Genomic DNA, 23016 nt, shown 5'->3' on the forward strand with positions numbered 1-23016 from the left:
CTGAGTGCACCTGTATTCAAGGTATGGTAATGGCATTTCCCGAGGAGCCACTACTGACTGGATCCTTTAGAAACAAGACTCAGAGGTGCGTGGAGTGCTCTGCTCTCAACTAGATGGCTCAGCAATTCCTCTCCCACTTTCTTTAGCATTCGTTTCAACAGGACAGAAGAAAGGTAAGAAACCCTGGCCTACAGGAGAGCTAACAGAATGCCATGGGCTAACAGCTTTAGCCTATCAGGTAGCGGAAGGAAGCAAGATCAAACCAGAGTAGGTGAGCATTTTGTTTTACATCTTAAACCAGAGTGCTGTTTTCTATGTATTGTAGCCTGAAAACCTGAATCTAGATATATGGCTGTGTTAAGCAGAATAACTGTAGGTTGATCTATATGCTGGCATTGGACTGAAAGAAATAAATCAAGAAGAATAACCTCCATGGTCGGCGGGACAGTTTTCTGGAAAATTATCTGATGAGAAGTAGCCTCAGAATCAGCCGAGACGCCTTCGTGCATTTTCTTAACCACACTTGGCTAGCAAGAAAACCAATATAAGTTCAGAGTATTCAAAATCGGTCAAAGGCATTAAAAATAGTAGCAGTCTATGGATGAAAACTGGCAGAGGGGGAATTTCAGAAGATTATCACAGGTAGACCCAGAGCCTCAATGGTAATTTTTATCATGTAGAAGTTATGAGCAATATGCAATTGAATGCTAACATACTCAGAAAATCCCCTCTCCCAAAGTCTAAGCAAAGTTACATACCCACCTTAGCTTTAAACAAGAGAAACTAAAGAAGTGAAAACCAGAGACTTCAGTGACAGCGAAGGCTGAAGAAGATTTCCTCTACGCAAATAATCCGTGTTTGCTTTTTTACCTGAGACTCAAGGAATGGTGAACTTCCTTGCTGTAAAAATACAACTTTCTCTCTCTCTTCTTTAGTCTGTTTGAATAGAGGGGGTTGGAGAGGAGGGAGTAGACATTTTCCAGAGAGACAGTTAGGAAGCGAACGCTGTATCAAATGTGGATACATAGTCATTCATGCTTTCCTGGAAGAATTATTCATTTAAAAAGTGACCTAGAATCATTCCAAGTTTTAATAACCATCTCCAAATGGGCAACATTATTTCCTGAAATGGATGCTCACACAACTCAAGACATTTTACATCTCCACAAACATAGAACACACAAGAATGGTGTGAAGGATTGCTTGGCCTTCCACCAGGCTTCTCTCATGGCCCTAATAGTTAGCACTAAAAGAAAGTATAAAGAAAATAATTTTAAAAGTAATGGGAGAAACGCTCACTTCTAATTCTAAAAAATATCCAATATGCACACGCTATGTGGTGGTGAAGGAAACACATGGCTGGTGCGTTAGCCATCTGTCCTGGTTAGCGCCGTCTGTCAGCTTCATACAGTTGGAGTCCTTTGAGAGGGAGAACCCCAGTGGGTGAATTCCCCAGACCAGACTGGCCTGTTGGCATCTCTGTTGAGGGCTGTCTTGGTTGCTAATCATGTAGGCGGTGTCATTCCCTAGGCAGATGGCGCTGGGCTGCATAAGAAAGCCAGCTAAGTGTGAGCCTGCCAGTGCATCAGCAGGCAGCCGTCTCTACGGTATCTGCTTCAAGTTCCTGCTTGAGTTCCTGTCCTGACTTCCTTCAAGGACGGACTGTGAATTGGAACTCTAAGCCAAATAAGCCCTTTGCTTCCTTCCCTAAGTTTCTTTTGGTTTAGTGAGAGTGCTGTTTTTTTTTTGTTTGTTTGTTTGGTTTTTTGTTTTGTTTAAATCTTATCACAGTACAGAAAGCAAGCTGGAACACCATTCGCTTGAATAAACCCAGTCATTTTTGACTAGAAGTCTTTGTTTGCCTTCAAGCCAACAAAAGTCAAACTTTACTTGAACTTTTATAATATGGTGAACAAGTTTTTTAAAGTTAATTTCAAATGATCTGAGTCGAAACTTTAGATCAAACTATAATTTCCTTTAATATACAGAATCAAGGAACATTAATTTCATCCTTTGATGTGGGAGCCAGCTTTCGGGTTTTAAAGTGTTGCTTTGTTACTTCCTTTAGTATTAAAAAGCCCTAAGCCAAGTGGTGATCCCACTGCTACCAGGTCTGTCCCTGTACAGTGTACCATTCCAGACAGTGGGGGCAGAAGGAATAGTTTTGAAATTCATCTAAAAATGACCGGGTGAAATTCAAAGTTTCTGGAAGAATGGGATTCTTTAAGCAAATCCTGTCTTTATAAACAATATACTTTAATGAAAACTCTTTAGAGTTCAGGCCACATTCAGAACTTTGTGTCAATAATAGAAACAGCTAACATAGTGGGAGAGGTTTAGAATTAAATTCAACACATGGTCTACTTCCCAAGCTAACCAGCGCCTCTGCTAAGGAAGAGACTATTTGTCTACTAGTCATTTAGAAAGAGTGACACTGGGGGCTGGAGAGATGGCTCAGCGGTTAAGAGCACTGACTGCTCTTCCAGAGGACCCGGGTTCAATTCCCAGCACCCACATGGCAGCTCACAACTGTCTGAAAACCCAGTTCCGGGGGATCTGACACCTTCACACCAATGCACATAAAATAAAGCTAAATAAACCGTAAAAATATATATAAAAAAAGAAAGAATTACACTGAATTCATTGTAGGGGGACAGTTGGAACATTTTGTGGAACCTACTATAAATTGTGACTATACTATTCTTAGATGATTCTTTCTAATGAGAGGTAAGTAACCCGTTTTTATTTAGGAGAAAATAATTCCTATCCTGTTGCAATTCTGGAGGAGGGTATTGCAGTAGATAAAATTTACTATAAATAATTATTGAATTCAGATTTAAAACAAACACTCTCAATAACCTCTTTTTCAAACAGAAATGAAGAACGAAAAGAAAAGTTCAAGATTACAGATTTTCTTCCAGAATAATGCTGTTAGACCTCTGATTATGATCATCGAGATAAATGATATTCCAAAGATAAAAGCTAGGGAAAAACCAGGCACCCAAACAGTGGTTTTCAGGAAACGTACTGGCCTAAAAGAACTAAAATTTAAAAGAATTTTTAAAGTATGTGCCTGATACTAGAAACATCAACAGGCCACATTTAGAACTATGTGCCAACAACAGAAACAACTAATATAAGTGTTAGTATCCAGGCACACCCGGCCCCACCCCTTAGGGACCTTGCAGAGTGCATCACCCCTGCTTCAGACCTGCACGCAAGGCAGGCAGGATCCTGTCCCTTTAAAAGGCAAAACTCCGCCCACTTCTATCTCTTTTTCCTCTTTCTCTCTCTGTATCCCCCCCCTTTCTCTCTCTCTCTCTCTCCCTTCTTTTTCTTCCCCCTCTCCCTTCCCTTCCCCCAACAAAACTCCCGATGTAAGTTCTGTCTCCACGGCCTGTCTCACCTGCTGTGGACTGGACCCACCCGCCAAGGTCCAATCTCACGCTGTATGTTAGCAATAGGGGGATAGGTATAAAATTAGTCTTCATGGTCTACCTTCCAACCCAACCAGTGCCTCTACTAACGAAGTGATAAAGTATAGATAGACTGAAGCCTCTACACTGTGCCTCAGCACAGCTAAGGATACAGTCAAGTGCATATGGCAGCCATTTTATTTCGTTATTCAACGTCACACTGCACTATACTTGGGATGCAAAGTCCTGTTCAGGGATACAAAATTCATAACACCCATTCTCTCCTGGATTTTGAAGGTTTTCTAATAATAAACGTTAGAGAATAGGTAAATTTGACAGTAAATATAAACAGGAAGCTATAAATAGTGGGAATCAGGTGTAGTCAGCGTCTGTCTCAAAGCTAAACTATATTAGATGGACTATACCTGTTAGGCCCACTAGACTATACCGTGAATATACCTATGGATTTACTGCCCACATGCAAAAGAGGACAATATCGGTACCTCACAGACATTAAGATTGCTTTTGGATTGGGATTTGGAAAACTTTGATATCTAAGGTAGCCTCTAAAGATCACAGCTCTAAGATGTGCTGTCCTGTGTGCCATACAGTAAACACATGAAATTCTCAGAATATAATCATTTTTTAACTTTATTATGTTTGTAATTGTTCATTAATGGTATCATTTTATAGAAGTAACAGTTAGTATTCAACCACTATAGATAAGAAAATGATAAAATTAAAAATCTGATCATTAGATTTTTTTCAAAATATATTTTCTCACTGAAATTCATTAAAAAAAAGAAAACCAGAAAACAACTAAGTTGGGGTCATAAATGTGAGGTTATTGAATCTAAGTATCTTATTGATTCTGACACAAAACAGTATTACTTTATTTGCGATGCAATTTTAAAAAAAATGAGTTAAATATTTTTCTGCAGACACAACTGGGATTCCTTCTACACTGGATAATTAAAGTGGCCACATCAAGGAACAGAGTGACGCCAAACAATCGATATTCTTTGAAAACTGTCCTTCATCCAAAATAAAACTGATTGCTTTTGAGTCTGGAAACCAATATGCTTTGTACATTCCTAGCTGAGGTTAAAGAGACTGTCTGCTTTTCATAAAGCCAGAAAGAAAAGCCCAAGTCTAAATATAGAAAACGGAGGTGATTTGGAGAATCAGAATGCTTTCTTTGCTCTTGTGGCTATCTATAGGACTCCCAGCTGGGCTACAAACTTGGATGTCACTGACAACTGTCTCATTCTGAAGAACACAATGGAACGCAGAGGTCGCTCTGCCTGGCCCAGCCGTCTAGGGAAGCACAGGGCTTGAAGCAGGTGAAAACAGCTCCCATCCTCCAGGCCCTGAAGTCCCTAGCTTTCCTAGAACCCTCTGCTGCCCAGCTTTCACCATTCTCCAGTTCGCTACACCCAGACAACGGCCTCCTGAGATTTCATGTCCGCACGATAGTGACGGGAGCATGGAGCTCTTGCAGAGGGGAGGGGTGGGGCATAGCCACCATGCCAGCGCTTCAGTTCTCCAGTCTGTGGACCTACGTGGCGCTGCCCTTTAGCTACTTTTATGTTGAAAAGGGCCTTTCTTGGCTGCCTCGACTGTTTACACTGATGCAGAGAAGGCACGGCCATCCAGGGAGCAGTCAGGGAAGTCAGAGAACCATTCCCTCCCATCCTCAATTTAACATCATCCTCTAAGATTCAGAAGTAATGTCTTATCAGTCTTACAGCTTTGACTTTTAAAGTCTTCATGTTTATTAGTATCTCTTATTACCCAAATTCTCATTCAAAAAAGCATTCATCTACTATTTCCTTTACTATCAGCATGGAAAGAGATACTGGGATTCTTTCCTTTTTTTTTTTCTTTTTTCTTATTTTTACTTTGTTTAGCTTTGGTGGCTATTTGTTTCGATTTGTGTATTTAAAACTTAAGCCAGTATCTAATATCTTTAGAGACAGAAAATCGTTCCCAGAAGAGATAACAAAAATAAAATAATCCAGATATGAAAATTACAATAAATTCTACAACATAATAGGTAAATGACCTTTTCTAAAAAAAAATGTGTGTGTGTATACACACATGTGTGCATGCATATGTGTATTATATGTGTGAGTGAGGGCATACATGTAGCACAGCATGTATACAGAGGTCAGAGGACGACCTTGGGTTTTCAGTTCTTGTGTTCTACCATGTTTGAGGCAGGGGTTCATGTTTGTTGTTCACTGCTGCTTATGCCAACTTAGGTGGCTCAGGAGTTTTGGGGGACTCTGTTGTCTCTGACTATTTGGAAGCAGGTATGTTGGGACTACCGAGGCACACTACCACATCTGGCTTTAGCGTGCATTTTGGGGAAGCATCAAACTCCTGCCCTCATGGCTGTACAGCGGACGCTTTATTCACTTTATTACCTTAGTCCGCAGGCGCTACTCCTAGCAACGCAAAGGCTATAATGACCAAACCAGGCTGAATGTTACATTTCGTCTCCTGATACCTAAGCGATTTGAGTGGAACTGGTGTTTAATGGTACAGGGGGACTTTGGTAACAACACTTTCATTCATTCTACCTAAAAAGAAAGTTTTCAAAGTAACTCAGACGAGTAGCCAACTCTTTCCTTTTCAGCTGGGATTGGGTTTGTCATCAGAGAGATAATGAGATACTGGCCCTTTCGATAAACAGCTTTCAAAGACTCGCAAACAATAAGTGTAATTTGATTCTTCCTTTCTCTGCAAGGACTTCAGTATTGTAGATATACTACTGCTTAAAGGCTTTCTCTCACACAGCAGTTGAGGTTTAATGTTCTATTCTGTCACAGCTTCTTGGGCAATATCTCACAATAAAAGGATCTTGACAAGGAGGCTAATCAATAGAGTGCTTTAAAGATGCAATTCCCAAAAATGATTTATTTTGAAAGGGAGAGATAGTAGGATGCTCTCTAATGGATGATCAAATGGCCACTACACCCACAGAGGAGGAGCCCTGGAGAGACAGAGCTGAGCCCTCAGTGACACTTCAAAGTCAGTTTCCTTATATGGAAAAGTCTTACTGAAAAAGGGGTTTCTGTTGCCTGCTTTTCCCATTTTAAAAAAGCAAACACTGATTTAGAATTAGTTCAAATAAACAGTTATAATTAAAATAAAAAGCGTTAAATTAAACCAAAGTCCAGTATTAGATGCCAGAGTAATGATCTGTTCTGAAATGCTGTCAACTTCTGACCCCCATTTAAACAGCAGACAATCTTATCAGGCCTCATTTTCCAATTAACGAGAAGAAGAAACGGGTTTTTAAGGGGGCATGTTTCAACGTAGGAGAAGAAAGTGTGTGTACAGAACGCATCATCAACTTCTCCCATGTGCAAAACCGTCATGCAAGGTAAGACCCGGGTGATGTGCACGGCGTCTCCCTGCTCTTGCCTGGCCATGGTCATTCTTAGCACAATGATGCTGGGACTCGCTCTTCCTCCACCTGCTCTCTCCTCCCAGCACTGAGCACCTCATTCCCGGTCTGGCCACACCCCTTTCGCAGTCCCAGACCCTGTGGGGGGTGAGACCACAGCCCAGAAACTGACCTCCTCGGGCACAAGCGGCTCGATCATGGGAGCATCCTCCTGCCTGGCAGCCAGCCGCACAGGGGACGTGGAGAGCCTCTTTTCCCACTCGTTTGTTAAGGCAGTTTCTGTCGAGGTTTCTAAGAAGGTTCTCTTCAGCTCGCTAATGTTGGTTTGATGTTTCATCAGTTCATCTTGAGTCTTGTCGAGCTCCTGCGGTCAGAGCGAGAAGATTCCAACAGTCAAGCTCTAACAGAGGTTTTCCGGGCCTGCCTCTCTCTCTCTTTAAAATATGGCAGACATATTAGTAGTCAAAAGGAAACCGAACTGGGATCAGGGTTCAAGACACTACCACAAACGCTCTAGTGAAAATGTAGGATTTCCAGGGAAAAGAGAAAGAAAAATAATTTCGTTTCACGCAGCATACAAATGGACAAACACAGTTAGAGGCAAATTCTAAGAAGTGATGTTTATATGTAACCAGAGGGTTAAAACAAAGACACACACAGGGAAAGGATCTATGTCTAGGAGAGAAGAAGGGATCAGAGTCAAATCAAGAAGTCATCCCCAGCCACTACCAGCTGAGCACACAGGTCATGCATCATGGTTCAAGTCCATACGTATGCCACAGAGGGATCAACAACACACACGAGCATGCACTGGTTGCGTACCAATACCAACCTCTAACATAAGATTACTATGTTTGACATACACATTTTCACCCTTTATTCGCTTAATCAGACTATTCTGAAAAAAGTGGAGAAGAGAGGGCAAGGTAAGGGACACGGTAGTCACGGGAACAAACGCCATGTCACACGCCGTCGGCATGGCAGCCGAGAGGAAGCATGCGGAAACGTCTGAACACGGCAGACAAACAATGATTCATCACACACTGGTCTGGGTTATTTTTTCTTTGTGGTATTTTTAATTTTCTACCTGCGCCTTGAGCTCTGCATCTTCCTCCTGGTCCGACTGGCAGCATCAAGAAAGAGCGGGAGATAAAGACTTACCAAGCAATTTTCTCTAAAGTAAACAGGTCTATACACACTGGCTGGTTGTGAGCCCTACGGTACCCCTGCGTTCAGATGCAGCACCTTCTTAGACACAAAGCAGAACCCTACACACAAATGATGAAACATCACTGGAACAAAGAGGCAATAGAGTCTTTGCTCAGGGCTGCTCTGGCATTTTTAATAGGCAGATGCACATGCTCAGAGAAGGGGTTGGGGGTTGGCAGGTTGTCCCTACTGAACATTAGCAGAGGTCCGGGAGTCTGGAAGTTGGGGACCTGGTTCACAGCTCCTAAGAATGGCCATCATTATGGGAAAATGACAGCCCCTCTATATGCAAGACCTCACAATGACTACATGCCAGCTCTTGTAACTTCAGTTTGTAGACTACAGATCTGCAGCTCAAAGAGCTTAACACGTAGCCTCCTGCATTTTAAAACTGCGTGGAGCCTCGAATTCACTCTGTGTACTCATACACTTTGTTTTTAATTACTATTATTATTATTATTTTATATTTTCAGTGTATGAGTGTTTTGCCTACATATATGTCTGTGCCCCACTTGTGTGCCTGGTGCCTACAGAGGCTAGAGGAGGGTGTTGGATCCTCTGGAACTGTAGTCTCAGACGGTCATGAGCTGTTATGTGGGTGCTGGGGATCAAAACTGAGTCCTCTGGAAGACTTCTTAAGTACTGAGCCCTCTCTCCAGCCCCCTCTGTGGCTGAGACAAGGGCATCCACTTCAGCATATACAGAGCTGGGTGAACCATCGCACCCAGCTGAACCCTCAGCTCAGACAGCACTGGAACTGCAAGTGTGAACCATCGCACCCAGCTGAACCTTTATGCCTAGAGCAAGTTCTAGAGGGGAAAAGATGGACATACAGGATAAGGAAGAAAAAATAAACAAAATCAATTATCATCAATAGCACTACTGTATCTTTCTTTAAAATGAAATAGGGTATTTTTTTAAATAAAAAATAAAATAAAAAAGATACCCATTAAAAACATCTCACAGTCAATTCATTGTTCTTCCTTTTCCAGTTTTAAGGGCCTGACTTATTTAAGGGCCTAACATCGAGCACCAGCAACTGGGCGAGTGGGTCACGGCCCGTGGGTCGAAAACATAAGGTGTTTCTTAGGACAGCTCTCGGATCTGAGCCTGGTCATCAGGCCCGTGTGAGGCCGAGAGTCAAACTGGAGGTGAGCTGAGGTCATGCTCATGGAAGGAGAGAAGCAGAGCATCCGGTCTGCCTAGAGCTCAGCATTTTATATGCTCAGTTTCCCAACTGTTGGCATGACAGATCTGGGCAGCCATGTTTTAACTGGTCTCAGATTTCTTATTCGCCTTTGGGGACCAAGGTGCTTTTTCTGCATATCCTCATAATGCAGTAATGCTGGTGACGTGAAGGGAAGGGATGTGTACACAGGGGCAACAGGACACCAAGCCAGGACTGGTGACCTGCTAGTTCTTACATATATGTTGGGTCACAGTGTCCAAGATTATAGAGGGTACTCACTTGCTTTAATGCTATATAACATCTTTAAAAAGTGTCACAGAGATTTAAGGCATCATTGTTGTGTCATTGCTCATTTCTACGAGAGATCTGGTGAAAGACCCCCACTTGGCTTAGCTGCTGTAACGCCATTTTATAAGCAAGGCTTAAACTAAGAACTAGGACTCATAATAAGGTCACAGATGATATTGCCAAGTCTGCATAACAGGATGCCTGTGGTTAGACATCAGGAGTTCTGCCACCCACATGAGAAAGATAAGGGGGAGGAACAGAAGGTCCCCAAGCTGCCATGCACCCAGCGGAGAGCCAGCACCCTGTCTCAGGCATGACCTCATGGCCTCATCAAAATTGACCAATGAGACCCCTGTAACTATGCATCTGCTTCTGTATGCCTGCTTCTGCCTACCCCAACCCCATATAATCTGCCCCAATACCCAGCCCGGGGCACTCAGTCCTCCACATGACTGCAGCACCCACAGGCCCTGTGTGAACAATAAAAATTGCCTCTTGCTCTTGCATCCAGTGGCTCAGACTTGGTTCTTGGGCTAGGGTCTCCAAGTGTTAAAGACACCCTCTGGGGGTCTTTCACTGGTTTGAGAGTTATCTACTGAATGCACTTGCCTGTGGCTACTTAGAACTGCAAGCTACCTACTGACTGCACTAGCCTGTGGCTACTTACAACTATCTCTTACAATTCAAGGTGAAGTTGTGTTTGGCAAAGAAAATGATTAGCCTGTCCACTCAGCTACGGCTGCTGAGGAGAATCTGGAAAATGGCGTCATGCTATTATCTACTACTTTAAAATGTCGTGATGTATAATCCGCAGTAGTTCCAAAGGAAGAGAGTTTACAAAATACCTCCAGAAAATAATGCTTTGCTAGAGACATTTCTAGTGAAGTGATAAATGGAGGTGACTTGCAGCACTTCTAGCCCTCCCCCCAAACCCAGCTACGGAGAATGGCTACTATTCAATTACATAAAAAATGACGCAAGACCTAACGTAAACTTTGCCATAAAGCAAAACTGAAATTCTTCTAGCGTCGTGAGAAATGAGCGTCTTGATTTTCGTGACTATAAAGATACTGTTCCTACAGCATTTAAAAAACACTTAAATATATTTTTAATCACATGTATATGCATGTGAGGGTGTGCACACATGCACGCAGGTGCCTGTACAGGCCCCAAGCACCAGATTCCACAGGAGCTGCCTGATGTGCTGCTAGGATTCGGCCTTAACTGCTGGGCCAGTTCTCTAGCTTCTCTTTGATGTATTTTAATTGCTATGAGTAGGGCAGATTTTAAGACAGACAAAGCCACACACACATTTAATATATCTTGAAGACTTAATTCGGGAGAAATAACAGAACACTGTCTGACTGCAGTTTTTACAAGCAGTAATTTCTTGGTTTCTTTTCTTTAAAGAATTCATTTCCTTATAGTGACTTGTGTTATAGCTAAGGGCTCAAAAATGTGCTAAGAAAAGTATTACTTTAATAAGTATTAGATGGCCATTGGGGGTTTAAAAATATATCTGCATCCAGCCAATAAGCTAATTCAATTATCCATGAATCTTTCTCCCTCATCATGGGTAGCATATATAAATAGCCTCCGATCCAAAATAGAAGAATCACCCTCCTCCTCCACCTCCCCTGGTCCTCTTTTGTCTTTAAGGTATTGTCAGTTAGGTAACTGCTTCTCAGAACGGAATCCTCAGATCAAATGCCCACTCATTTGGGAACTGGCTGGAGCTATCAATCCTTCTTGCCTCATCCCTTCACAACCAGAAACACAATGGGGAGACCATTCGGATCATTCTGATAGAAGTCAGAGCCCGAGAACCACTGGCTCTGGCAAAAAACAAACACACAAAACTGAAAGCAAAAGAAAACACCTTCAGTTTATGCTGAAAGTCATCATTTCCTTCCAGTCCAAAAGCGGATCCAGAGAAACCTTGCACCCAGAGCCATCCACAAAGCACCCGTGCTAGCAAACGCCCCCACCGCTCAGTCTGTAGCCTCACCTCGGTGGCACTGGTTTCCCCATCCGCCGCGGTGTCTGTCCGTTCACTGTCGGTCTGTGGATCACAGAGGCAATCAGATCCGAGGAGGAAGCAGGGACAGAAAACAAACCCATCTGGTCAGACAGGGCACACCCTGGTGGAACCATTCACGCTCTTTCCCTGGGGTCTGGGGTACCCTCCCTTCCCACGGGAGTATGGGCATGAGCAAAGCAAAGCAGAGGCAGAGCTTGGGGTCTTCAGCAGAGCCCCCTCCGAGGTCAAGACCCGAGGCACACGCACAGTGGGCCACCCTGACCTGTTTGCATTCCCTGTTCGGAACACCAATCTGTCACCCCACCCCTTTCCACCGATGCCCTTAAAAGCTCTCCTTAAAAATGTCTAACACCAATCAAATGGAGGTTTATTCATACATATTTTACTCTAGTAATGCCACATTAGAAAAGTAAATGAATTTTGATTTATGCTAACAGCTACTATAACAGTCACCGGACTTTCAGCCCCTCATTTATATCATTGGTTCATTTCCACCCACTAGGACCACCAGGCTGTCTGCATTACCAGGTAATGACTAGAGCATACACTGGTGATTCACAGGCATGTACTTTATATAGAAAAAAAAAATCCACGTAATTTTCAAATAGCCTTGCTAATGGGTAACAGCTCTGTTGTTCACTTTGCCCCACTCTCCAATATAAAGAGGGATAGTCAAGTATGCATTTAACCATCTCATTGCAAAAGTACCATTCAGATGATGCAGATGACAGCAATAATAACCGAAGAAATTGAGAGAGAAAGAGACATCTACTTAGAGATGAATCAAACAAAGCACAGCATTCGCCAGAACCAGGATCATGGGGGAACGAGAAGAGTCCATTTCAGGGTTCACATTTAATGTCTATGTGTTTTAATGTGTTTAGAGGGGTTTATGGTTTGAGACAGAAACTATGTATTGATGATGAGCCATCAATACAAACCAACTTCTCATCCATAAATCCAATCATGAGTACATTTCCCTCAGCCAAAGCTTGTGAGTAATATGTTGAAAGTAAGCATCTGGCTAGCGGCTGGAGAGCTGTGGCCCTAAGTACAGCTGCGATGTACATGGGACGTTCAAAATGGCGGCCAACACTGCTTCATCTCTGCTGACCCATCTCTGGGCAGGACAACTTTGTTTGTACAAACAAAAGCAGTTGAACTGCACCCTTGGCAGGTATGCCTGAGAAAGTAGGGGAAATTTCAACAGACTTTTCACAACCTGATCTCCGTTTAAAAATTGGGGCAGGTGTGTCTATAAATTCCCTTTCAGGAGTCAGGCATGGCTATCCTGACCCCAAGGCCTCCACAACTGGACGGCTGGAGGAAGGAAGGCTCGGACTAGTACAAAAGACAGAGTCGCTTGGAGATGTTTTAGGCCTTCAAGAAAATAAGAACCACATGTCTGGTTATTTTAATTAGCTGTGTCAAACACGCCCGACCTTGTTGAGGAAATTCTCTTCCCATTTTAAGAAGTCTTCCTTACTATTTTAAAATTGACTTCATGAACTTTCCAACATCTTAGCGGTAGAGATCAGCCGCAGGTCGGAATAAGGGGTCTGATGTCAGACCGAATGGTCCAAATCCTTGCTTTTCAAACCTGTGGGATGTGGTGCATATTTCATGGCCTAACCCATTTTCTTCTTGGAAAATGGAAACGACAGCTGTATCCATATTGTATAAGGGATGTCAAATGCTTCATGGAATTCCTACCACACAGAACTACAAGCTGCCAACGAACTGAACTATAATGTATTGTTGTTAGCTATTGCTCTGTTTTTCCTAGGTATCAAATGTTGCTGGTCCTATCTAAACTCCCTCAGAAACTGGGTGCAGGGCATGGTTCTGTAAGGAGGCATGAGGACCAAAAAAGATGGAGTGATGAGATCCTATATCTAAAAAACTCATCTGTGGACTCACTGGCATTTCTACTTCACAGCCTAACCTTCAAAAAAAATAATAATTGAGTAAAGCAGTCTTGGTAGCAGCTGTTATAGTCTATTATATTATTATAATATATAATATGTACCTGTGACTACACAAAGCTGCAAAAGGATATCATGTCATGAATTATTGTAATATAATCTTTATACAATTGAAAGATATAATATGTTGACGAATTATTTTTTCTTACATATTGAAGTTAATTTCTCTTTTCTTTGCATTCTAAAAAATGACTCAGGAATCCATATATAATTACATCCTATGTTATGGTAAACTAACTTCATCTCAGTGTTTCGTGGAAGGTGATTGAATATTCTGCCTGTTGTTTGGCCATTCTGAAAGCATAGAAGAAAGACTGCTGAACCAACTGCTTCATCGTTGGAAATGATAAAATGTTTGGATGCTAGGTTTTGGTTTTGAGAAAGGCAGTGACTGACTCTCTCCAGCACAAAAAGGGTCATGGCATTAGTGGCTTTAAGAAACAAGAGTGGCAGAGATGAATTGTATTTTAAAAAGTCACTCAGTTTAGCTGCCAGGGCACTCGAGGCCAACAGGATAAAAGAAGCTTCGTAAATAAGCAGCGTTTTGAGAAATGGGACAACCAGATAGGAGTTCTTTAGCTTAAGCTGAAGTACAGTATGCAGCTCTTAACACATGGGACTAAGAGTCAATATCAGGCAGATGCCCGCATCCAAGGCCTGGTGGCAGAAGTGCTAAAATGGGCAGAGGAGGCTAGAGAAGAGGGCACGACCTCTGCAGGGGTCAGAGTGGACTCAGTGTCCGAGTCTGCAATTCTCAGGGCAGCGAGGCCTGGGGAGCTCCCATTCCACATCCGCTAGCTTCAAACGGGGGCTGCTGTGATTTGTTTTGCTGATGTAATGCAGACATGCCCAAGTTTAACATTAGTTCTCATGCACCAACTCCAACAAGATGTAAACCCTGGATTAGGCACAAGATCTCTGTGGTTAGCATCAGAAAAGTCCAAACAGTGATTCGGAATTTAGAGAAGCATAAAGCAGGAATCTTTATCGCTTTTTTGGGGGAGGGGGCGGGGGATTCATGTATATGAGCATTAAGGGCTTATTCTTCTGCTAAAAGAAAAGCAAGACTCTTTAGAAGCCTGACAATGGTCTTTGTAAATAATGTTCTCTTCCCGACTGCAGCAGGCGAGTCCTCTACCATCTGATAGTGTTGCAGCTGTGAGGAAGTGAGAGCAAAAGAGACTGAAAGTGGTTCCCGATGTCTTTATGCACACACACCAAGATCCTGGAAAAGGGCTCTTAGGCAGTGCTGAACTGAAAAGCCTATGCAGCCCCGTAAAGCACCTTTGAGACCATTCGCATTTTCCCCATTGCTGCTCAGAAAGCAGGTACAATGCCACTAAATATAGGAACCAGCATGCTTTAGCAGCGCCATACATTAACAGCGCGGGTCAAATTGTGATTTCTGACTAAGCACGGGACTGAATAGCCTTTATCCCCCCCACCCTGTTTTTTTTGTTGTTGTTGTTGTTTTTTTTTGTTTTTTTTTTTAGTGCGGCCTTGACTGTGTTTTCTAAGGCAAAAAGTCCTGGGCTTGTCTCCTGTCACATAAAGTGCTTGCTTTGTGGGAAGAGGTGAGCTTGGGGCTCTCAGGGAGACGTGTGGGAGAGGGAAGACATGACAGCCAGCGCCTCTGGGGGTCAGCTTCTATTCTTTTTCCTGTGCTGACTGAAGTCCTTAAAAAGAAAAGCCGCTGTTCTGCTCACGTGGCCGGGGAGCCGCAGGGAGGAGAGCGATTAAGAGGGAATGTTGCTAGTTGGACAGACTCACATAGTGGCTGGGATGAGGGAGATGGACGGGCTGCAAGTACAGGTTCTCTCCCTTTATAAGAAGACCTGTCCCAGGGTTAGAAGTATTAAGCCAACTTCCTGACTGCACCCCACTGCAAAATGTGGACACTAGGGTCTCCTGTTGCTGTCTGATACATCCACAAGTCTGGCCAGCGTAAGGAGCGGGGAACCTTCCACAAATGTTGTCCTAACATTTCCTGAACACCACAGCACAGCATATGCGGTTCATGTGGTTCTTTCTGGTCCTACTTCTGGCTGTACCAGTGAGTGATGATGCTATGTAGGTACCGTGAAATGCTGTAGGCATTCCTCCTGCCAACAATGAGACCTTATATCTAACAGGACCGTGGAAGCATTTGGGATCCTAGCAGGAGGAGAAACGGGCAATCTGGGAAAGCTACTTGAACACAATCATACTTAACCTTTAATACAATCTCTTGGTCACTCCATCCGTACTTGCATCTTATTGTCTGTAGCTTATGAGATTTAATTTACTGGATGGCAACTGAGCAGAATCTGTAACTAAGACACGGCCCTTCCGTAGTGAATGGGTTTTCCGAAATTGCATTCGGGCTGAGTAAGTAGCCAATGTGGAACTCAGTGGGTAGCAGAATGATTTACAGGTGGCTATGGACTGCTACATCCACACGGTGTTGTGCCTAACCCTGGGGCCTGGCTTGGACTCCCCCGACACAAAAACCCTCAACATAGTGGCACAGACAATAAATGAGGCTCTGAAAGTAGGACCACTATGGCAGCAGCCAGCTAACACTGGTTTGGACTGAAGCACGGAACACGCGGGGAAAGTGTGTTCCATGCTGAGGTACACACCTCTTCCTCTGAACTGTCACTCGGGTCATTGTCTAGGGAGGCGCTCAAGGAGGCCGCCTTGGGCTCCAGGTAGCAGAGACACAGAGCCAGAGGGAAGGAGAGTGTGAGGGCATATGGCACGGAGAAGGAGGCAGACAGCAGGAAGAAGAAGATGAAGAGGAAGCAGGGGAGGAGGGAGGGGGAGCGGATGGGCAGGAAGTGCTGCCAGCTCTGGGGCAGGAGGTTGGTTTCAGACAGGTTGGGAAATGAGAGGTAGCCGTCATCATCTAGGAGCGAGGGGAATGACTCAGGGAGCTGCAGGGAGAAGGAAAAGAGCGTGGTTCCTTTGCCGGTCTGCTGCCTATAACTAAACGCCACGTCTTGGTCCCCTACGTAAGCCTTCCCCTGGCCATCAGACTCCAAGGCTGGCTCGGCTTTAGGCAGCACAGAACCTGGAAAGGGGCTTCCACTCTCCTTACGCCTCCTGCGGAGCTCCGTGGGGGATGCAGGGTCAAGGTGGGCTGGTGGGGGTGATGAGGGGCATGAGTCAGTGCCATGCCCGGGTGGCTGATGGAAAGGGGACAGAGAAGGACAGGAAGCAGGAAGCATGGATGCAGAAGGACAAAAAGAAAAAGTGCAATTAGTTATCTTCCTCGTGGGCACCAACACAAAACTGTCAAACAAGAGTTTTCATGCAGTCCCCCTGCTTGGCAGCGGCACCCAGGAGGACTATGGCTCCCCCCGGCAGACCGCCATACACAGGCTGAAATGTTGTCAAAGGTCCGAAGAGAAGTCACCGTGAAGGAGCCGCACAAACGTGTGGCAGAGCTAATCAATGAACTCTAATCAACGAGAACCAAGACTTTCAGCAGCGGCGCCCAACCAGATCAGCCCCACCGCTCAGCTGGACTCAAAACGAAAATGAAATACAAAGCAAATTCTGATTGTGGTCGCAGAATGTCTAGTCACCTTCCTGTCCTTGGCTAGCCAATTACAGCCCAAACAGGAGGCTTTCCTAATCAAGACGTTTCTGGCCCCGCTCCTGTCCGAACACAGTCACAGATGTGGATGAGGGGGGCAGGGGTGAGCATTTTGGGATCTCTGGTTCTCACAGATAATGGAAGTTCCTCTGATTCATCCATTTTGGCTTCTTTATCGAGGTGGCTAAACAGGATTTCGGTTCTTAACAGTGGTTTAAGGAAGCAAGCAGCAAAACAAAACAAAACAAAACAAAACAACAACAATAGCAAACAACAACAAAACTCCCCAGTTTTCATGGAACATGGTTTCTATGTGTTTAGTTTCTGATACATATTGTCTATAAATAACGGAAAGATGCAATTTCTCAGCCTCCCGGTTTCTCTAAACATAAGGGGTATGTTTACGATTGAGGTTTGAATCTTCATACAATTGATGAAGCACGTGCTGGAGTGCTCCCTGTGAGCGATGCATTTATGAGATTGGAGAATCGACTCCATTTTCTGGGACCCTGGCAGTCTCAATGCCAAAGCCAGAAGTAAGGAGTCCCTAACAGGCTGGGGCAAAGCACGGGGGCTCAAATACAATGATAAGTTCAAGGCCAAGACATGTGGGGATTGTGATAGCCTTCTTTAGCTGTTCCCCCTGCTGTGTGTGTGTGTGTGTGTGTGTGTGTGTGTGTGTGCGCGCGCGCACACACGCACATGTGTGTTACTTAGCAGCTTGAGAGGATGAAATGACTGAGCCTGTTTGGTGGTGGTTGTCCAATCCTGACTTAGATGTGATAAATAGAGCAACAAAGCGGTGAGAAAACCCACACCTGAGGCAGGAGGTATGGACAAACACAATGTCCAGATAAAAGTTTACCTGGCTCTGTCAGCCTTTGAAAGGTTTCTCTGATCCTCACACTTGATGTTAAACATTGTATACTAAACAGGGATCTGTGCAAATCTGGTTCAGCTAAGAACAAAGAAGATGTTACAAGCAGGCCCTTGCCTCTTTGTGAAGGCCACTCTCCCTAGGCGGTGAGACATTGCCTTGGTCATAGAAACAGGCTCCTCCCCAGGCAGCCTGGGAAATAGTCTTTTAAACATTATCTCCAGCAGTGCATTTTGGTTCAAAAATAAGAAGCCTTTATACAGCTTTTTGAAGACTAAAAGGCATAAGATTATGGTTTAACCTTCTGGGTCATGTATTAAAGTGCTTTTGGAAAGACTGCTTTGAGGTGGGAAAGCAGAGACAGCCAGCACCCAGTCAGGACTGAATCTCAGACACAGCCTATGGGAAGACTCTGCTGAAAGGTGGTCTTCCGGGGCCTGGGGTTACGAAGGTAGAAGTTTCTATGTCCTTCCGTTCCCCCAGGACAGCGGCAGCACAGATGGGCGCTGCTCCTTCCTCCATGCAAAGGTCGCAGGACAGTCTCTCAAAAACAAAGGAAAAGGATTCCGGAAACCTGAACCTACTTTGGAAGCAAACACAGAAATACCCTTCCTTTTCGTCTGCCATCTGGGTGTGGTTTCACAGCCATGAGAATCATGTGTAGGCATCGCAATCTCAAGACAATCAGACACAACCAGGGATGAGAACGGTACGTGTTTGCACTCCAGGGGGATTATCGCCCCTAACCATGTTCCAGTTATCAGATCTATGTTGGTTTAAGTGATGAGGGGAAGGTAAAAGCCAGATTTGGAGCAAAGCACATTTGGAGGGCAGAAGCGAGCCAAAGGCTGCCGTCATCCTCACTCTGTGCTGGTTTTTGTGTCCCTAAGAATGTGTCCCTAAAAGGAGAAGCAGAATGACAGACTGGGTGTTTTGAGATATTTTCATCTTCTATAGAAAGCGTTGATTTACTCAGTTTAGGTTTCTGAGGTGCTGGATATTAAACTAAGCATCCCCACACACTGGGACAGCCCTTTACCACTAAGCCACATTCGCAGAGGCAGACAGACACCATTCATCCGATGAGCTACCTGCCTAGGAGGCTGTTGAGTTTTTACCGGAAGGAGCCCCATGCGGTCCCATGCGCTGTTTTTCTCAAGAATATGTCAACGCAACAAAGCACCAGGGCATCAAATGCACAGGCACTTCAGGATAACCCAGAGGCTGTCAGAGGACTCACTTCCTGGCCCCCCTCTCTGTGTGCCCTGTATATTACAGGGGGCTCTCGGTTCCCATTGTCGCTATGCACGAGCCTCCCAGACATGCTAAGTTTCAAATGTTCTGCTAGGAAGTTGCTATAGTATCAGATCATTAGAAACCAATCTGAAACTAAAAACTAATATCTAAGCAATTCCATTTGGGGGAAGTGATGTCACAGAATGCAATGAATTAAAATGGCTATAATGGCAGGTTCACGTTCTCTGTCACTGCAGCAGGCCACGCCTTTGCAGATTAGAGAGGGACAACTAAGAGACAAACACGCAGGTTATGGGCAGTCAGGGTTCATGCCATCAGAAAAAACCGGAGGCGAGTTCCCTTAGTATCTAAGGAAACATACCCCTGGGTAGGAGGACGGGGCCAGAAACTGACAATAGCTTTAGTGCCAGCTGTAAAACCCGAGTCCAAACAGAAAAACGTACTGCACCACCTGAAATGTTTTTTAAAGAGATCACTTCCAGAACAGCTGCTGAAAGTCTTGTAAAACACATTCCTTGTTAAAATTTTCCAAAAAGTTAAGAAAACCACTTTACAAGAATATGCTGAAATAATATTAATAACGTAAACTCCGGCATGACCATGGCCAGTGCTGGCGTCTGAATGCCCCTCCACCTTCGCGCCCCCCCCCCCCCCCATCTACCATCTCAGAACCTCTGAGCTGTTTGTAAAGGTGAGGACAGCTCAAGGAGGCAGCCAGGAGCTGTACCTTTCCCTCCAGCCGGAGGGCGGGGACGGGGGTGGCTTCCTCGGCCTTCTTCCTTCGGTCCTCTTCCTCACCATGCTCCTCTTCAGCCTTTTTCTCTGGAGTCACTGTAGTGATCAAGTTGGTCTGAGAGATGCCCTTTGTTGTGGCGTACTGGCCTGTGCCAACCTCTGCAGCAGACATAGAATCCTTCATGTATATTTCATGGTTTTCATTCACGGATGCTAAAAGCAAGTACAATCGGGGGAAATAGAATCCCAAAGAGTTAAGTCAGAAGACAGAACGACAACGCCACACTGTACCTATGCTAGGAGAAGAACACTGGTATAAAATAGCAGGCTGGTTTGCATAGGGCGGAGGAGAGCTGCGGGGACTTTTATCCAAGCACTATCTTTCTGCATCACCTGGACCAGTGTTTGCAAATGATTTACATGCCCATTTAAATGACTTAAATGAACCCTAGAATAATGCGTAATGTTCTCATAATCCCCAGTGAGGGTAGGGAGGCTGGCTTTACTCCCGGGAGCACTGGCTGGGCACTCACACCAGATTCATCCTGCATTCAACAATTCATAGCAGTATCTACAGCAAATACTCTAATCACGTGACTCTGAGCATACCCACGGAAGTGCCATTCACCAAAGGAGCAATGGATTATTTCTATATTATTTCTCACTGTTGAAAAGGTCATCCCTTTCGCAATACTCAACACAATACAACATGCTCAAAGCACAGTACTAAAATTTACTAATTTTGGCAGAGGTTATAAAATCTAGAAGGGTATTCCGCCAAACTGATGTACGGAGATGTTTTAGTTTCCATGGCATTTGAAAGAGGCTGCCACGGGGATATGCATGTAAACTTCATTCTCACCTCGACTGTTTGGGGAAAACAAGACAAACGTTGCTAGCCATCAAAACCCATGCAGAAGCGGACTATGTGAGCATAAGTGAGGATCAGCCTTCATCCCAGCTAGACCCATGCAGAGGCAGACCACGTGAGCACGGGGATGTGAGGATCAGCCTTCATCCCAGCTAGACCCATGCAGAGGCAGACCACATGAACACAGGGATGTGAGGTTCAGCCCCTCATCTCAGCTAGACCATGCAGAGGCAGACCACGTGAGCACAGGGATGTGAGGTTCAGCCCCTCATCCCAGCTGCTGTCTTAGTGAAAGATGTTTCATTCAGTTCAGGGCTTAAATATGATTAATATTAAATTTTGCTAGTTATTCTTTTAGGGCTTAGCTATCATAAAAACACACTGAAACTTATAAACGCTTCTTTTCAAACACCCCACAGTCGATCACAGACAGAGATAGGGCTTTTAAAACTCCAACCAAAACAAAACAGAAAAGGAATCTGAATGAGATCCTTCACTAAGATATTCTCTGCCCCTTTATGCTGATGAAAAGCTGACGATTTCAGCAGCCGGTTATGCTGTTATAAACAGGCCGCTGTCTTGTGAAAAAGCAGTTGAATGTTCCACCATGCAGACACGGCACTCGGTGCTGCAGCAGAAAACATTCTAGAATTGGCAGGGCAACAAAGAGCGAGACAACACATACTAACATCACTTTTGGGCAGAAAGGAAGAGACAGCATGATATTAGTACATTGGTTTCACAATTGTCTTCTGTTTGCTCAACAACCATTTTCACACAAAGGCCACGAGGAACACAACAGTGACAACAGCCATATCCCCTCGGGCGCACGTCACCACACAGAGTGGGCGGCATTCAGCAGAAAGAAAGGCATGACTCTACGGCACGTCCTCAGACACTGACTTAGAGAACATACAAATTGTTAGCAGACTAAAGAACAGGAAAGAAAAGCTTTGGTGTTAACATGGAGATTTTCATGTCTTAATTCGACTGCAAATGGTGTTGGGCCTAGAACTATCGAAAGATACAAAACAGAGGCATTCTCTCTTGATATGTCTTGTGGATTGTTCCGGACTTCCCTGAATACTTAATCTGGAGATGCTCAAGTCCCTACCGAAAAAGACACACTTTTTACATACAATCTGCACATCGGCCTGTAGTGTTTAAACCATCTCTACTGCTTCTAATGCTGAACACTATGCAGATGATATGTAAATTGTTATCACATTGCACGGCTTAGAGAATAATGAAAGAAAACAGCCTTTGTGCACTCAGTATGGATTTTTTTAAGGGGAAGAAATTATAGTGTTATAATGGAAGTGTTATAGTTCTTTATCTGTATGTCTGTATGTCTGTCTACTATCATCTATCAGCTGGGGACAGAACTGAACCTAGGGTCTTGGGCCTGTTTGGTAAGTTTAATCCCCACCCACCCTGGAGTCTCTCATATTTTCAACCTACATTTTCAATCTACATTTGGTTTACCGTAGAGTCAGCGCCTTCAGATATGAGGACTGATTGTAAATTAATGTTGTGGTCTGCCGACAAAGCCTCTGAGAGTAACTGCCAGCATAGTCACAGTGACAATTATATAAACACTGGGAATGCTTCCTCATAACAACCCTGCTGAAGGTGGTCTTACGTCCATTTTCACATGACTAAAACCGAGGGCCGCAGAGCCTGGGCTGTGGTGTGCATTTTCCTACGTATCTAGATGAGTCTTGTTTTTTTACACCAGGAGCAATATATACAACACAGCCTCACAGTACAAGCATGGTTGTTTCTTAATCAGGGATGTGGGGAATGGGTTGAAGGGAGTCGAAACCCAACAAGGAAGGAGCAGCTGGGAAATACAGATGAGTACAGAGGGCCCCAGGCAATCTAATTTCCCCTTTCCATTTAGGCTTACTTATTAAAATTGTGCATGCCTTTCAGAAAGGTGGAATTCCTTATTCATTCAGGATGAGTTTTCCATGAATCAGCCAAGGCATGGCCAGGCGCTGAGTTAGACGCCAGAGCCTTGCCCACAACCAGGTCCTAAGTGTTGCTAGTGCAACACACCCTGGGTCAGAAAGCACAGCTCTCTGCCATGAAGGGTAACATCCCACCCACACTGCAGACAAAAGCAGCCCTACTGAAAACTCAAGATCATG

The 23016-nt window shown here is 44.3% G+C and overlaps 1 protein-coding gene across 24 annotated transcripts in view; it reads right to left on the reverse strand.

Annotated features, from left to right (window-relative positions):
• Epb41l3 (erythrocyte membrane protein band 4.1 like 3) overlaps window positions 1-23016 on the reverse strand; it is a 228905-nt gene that overhangs the window by 8034 nt on the left and 197855 nt on the right. For 3 of the 24 annotated variants that reach the window (XM_087902317.1, XM_087902313.1, XM_087902314.1), the window contains 8 exons: window positions 19985-20205; window positions 16165-16710; window positions 11526-11579; window positions 7919-7954; window positions 7664-7729; window positions 7004-7195; window positions 871-936; window positions 429-527 (listed from right to left, as the gene is read on the reverse strand). In XM_087902317.1, the coding sequence (XP_087758443.1) occupies window positions 429-527; window positions 871-936; window positions 7004-7195; window positions 7664-7729; window positions 7919-7954; window positions 11526-11579; window positions 16165-16710; window positions 19985-20205 (1280 nt within the window). The remainder of the gene's footprint in view (window positions 1-428; window positions 528-870; window positions 937-7003; window positions 7196-7663; window positions 7730-7918; window positions 7955-11525; window positions 11580-16164; window positions 16711-19984; window positions 20206-23016) is intronic. The other 21 variants (XM_085684281.2, XM_087902315.1, XM_085684285.2 and 18 more) reach the window with 15 other exon arrangements.

Source organism: Myodes glareolus, chromosome 27 (genome assembly GCF_982192425.1).
Source record: "Myodes glareolus chromosome 27, mMyoGla1.1, whole genome shotgun sequence".
In the NCBI taxonomy this organism is placed as follows: Eukaryota; Metazoa; Chordata; class Mammalia; order Rodentia; family Cricetidae; genus Myodes; species Myodes glareolus.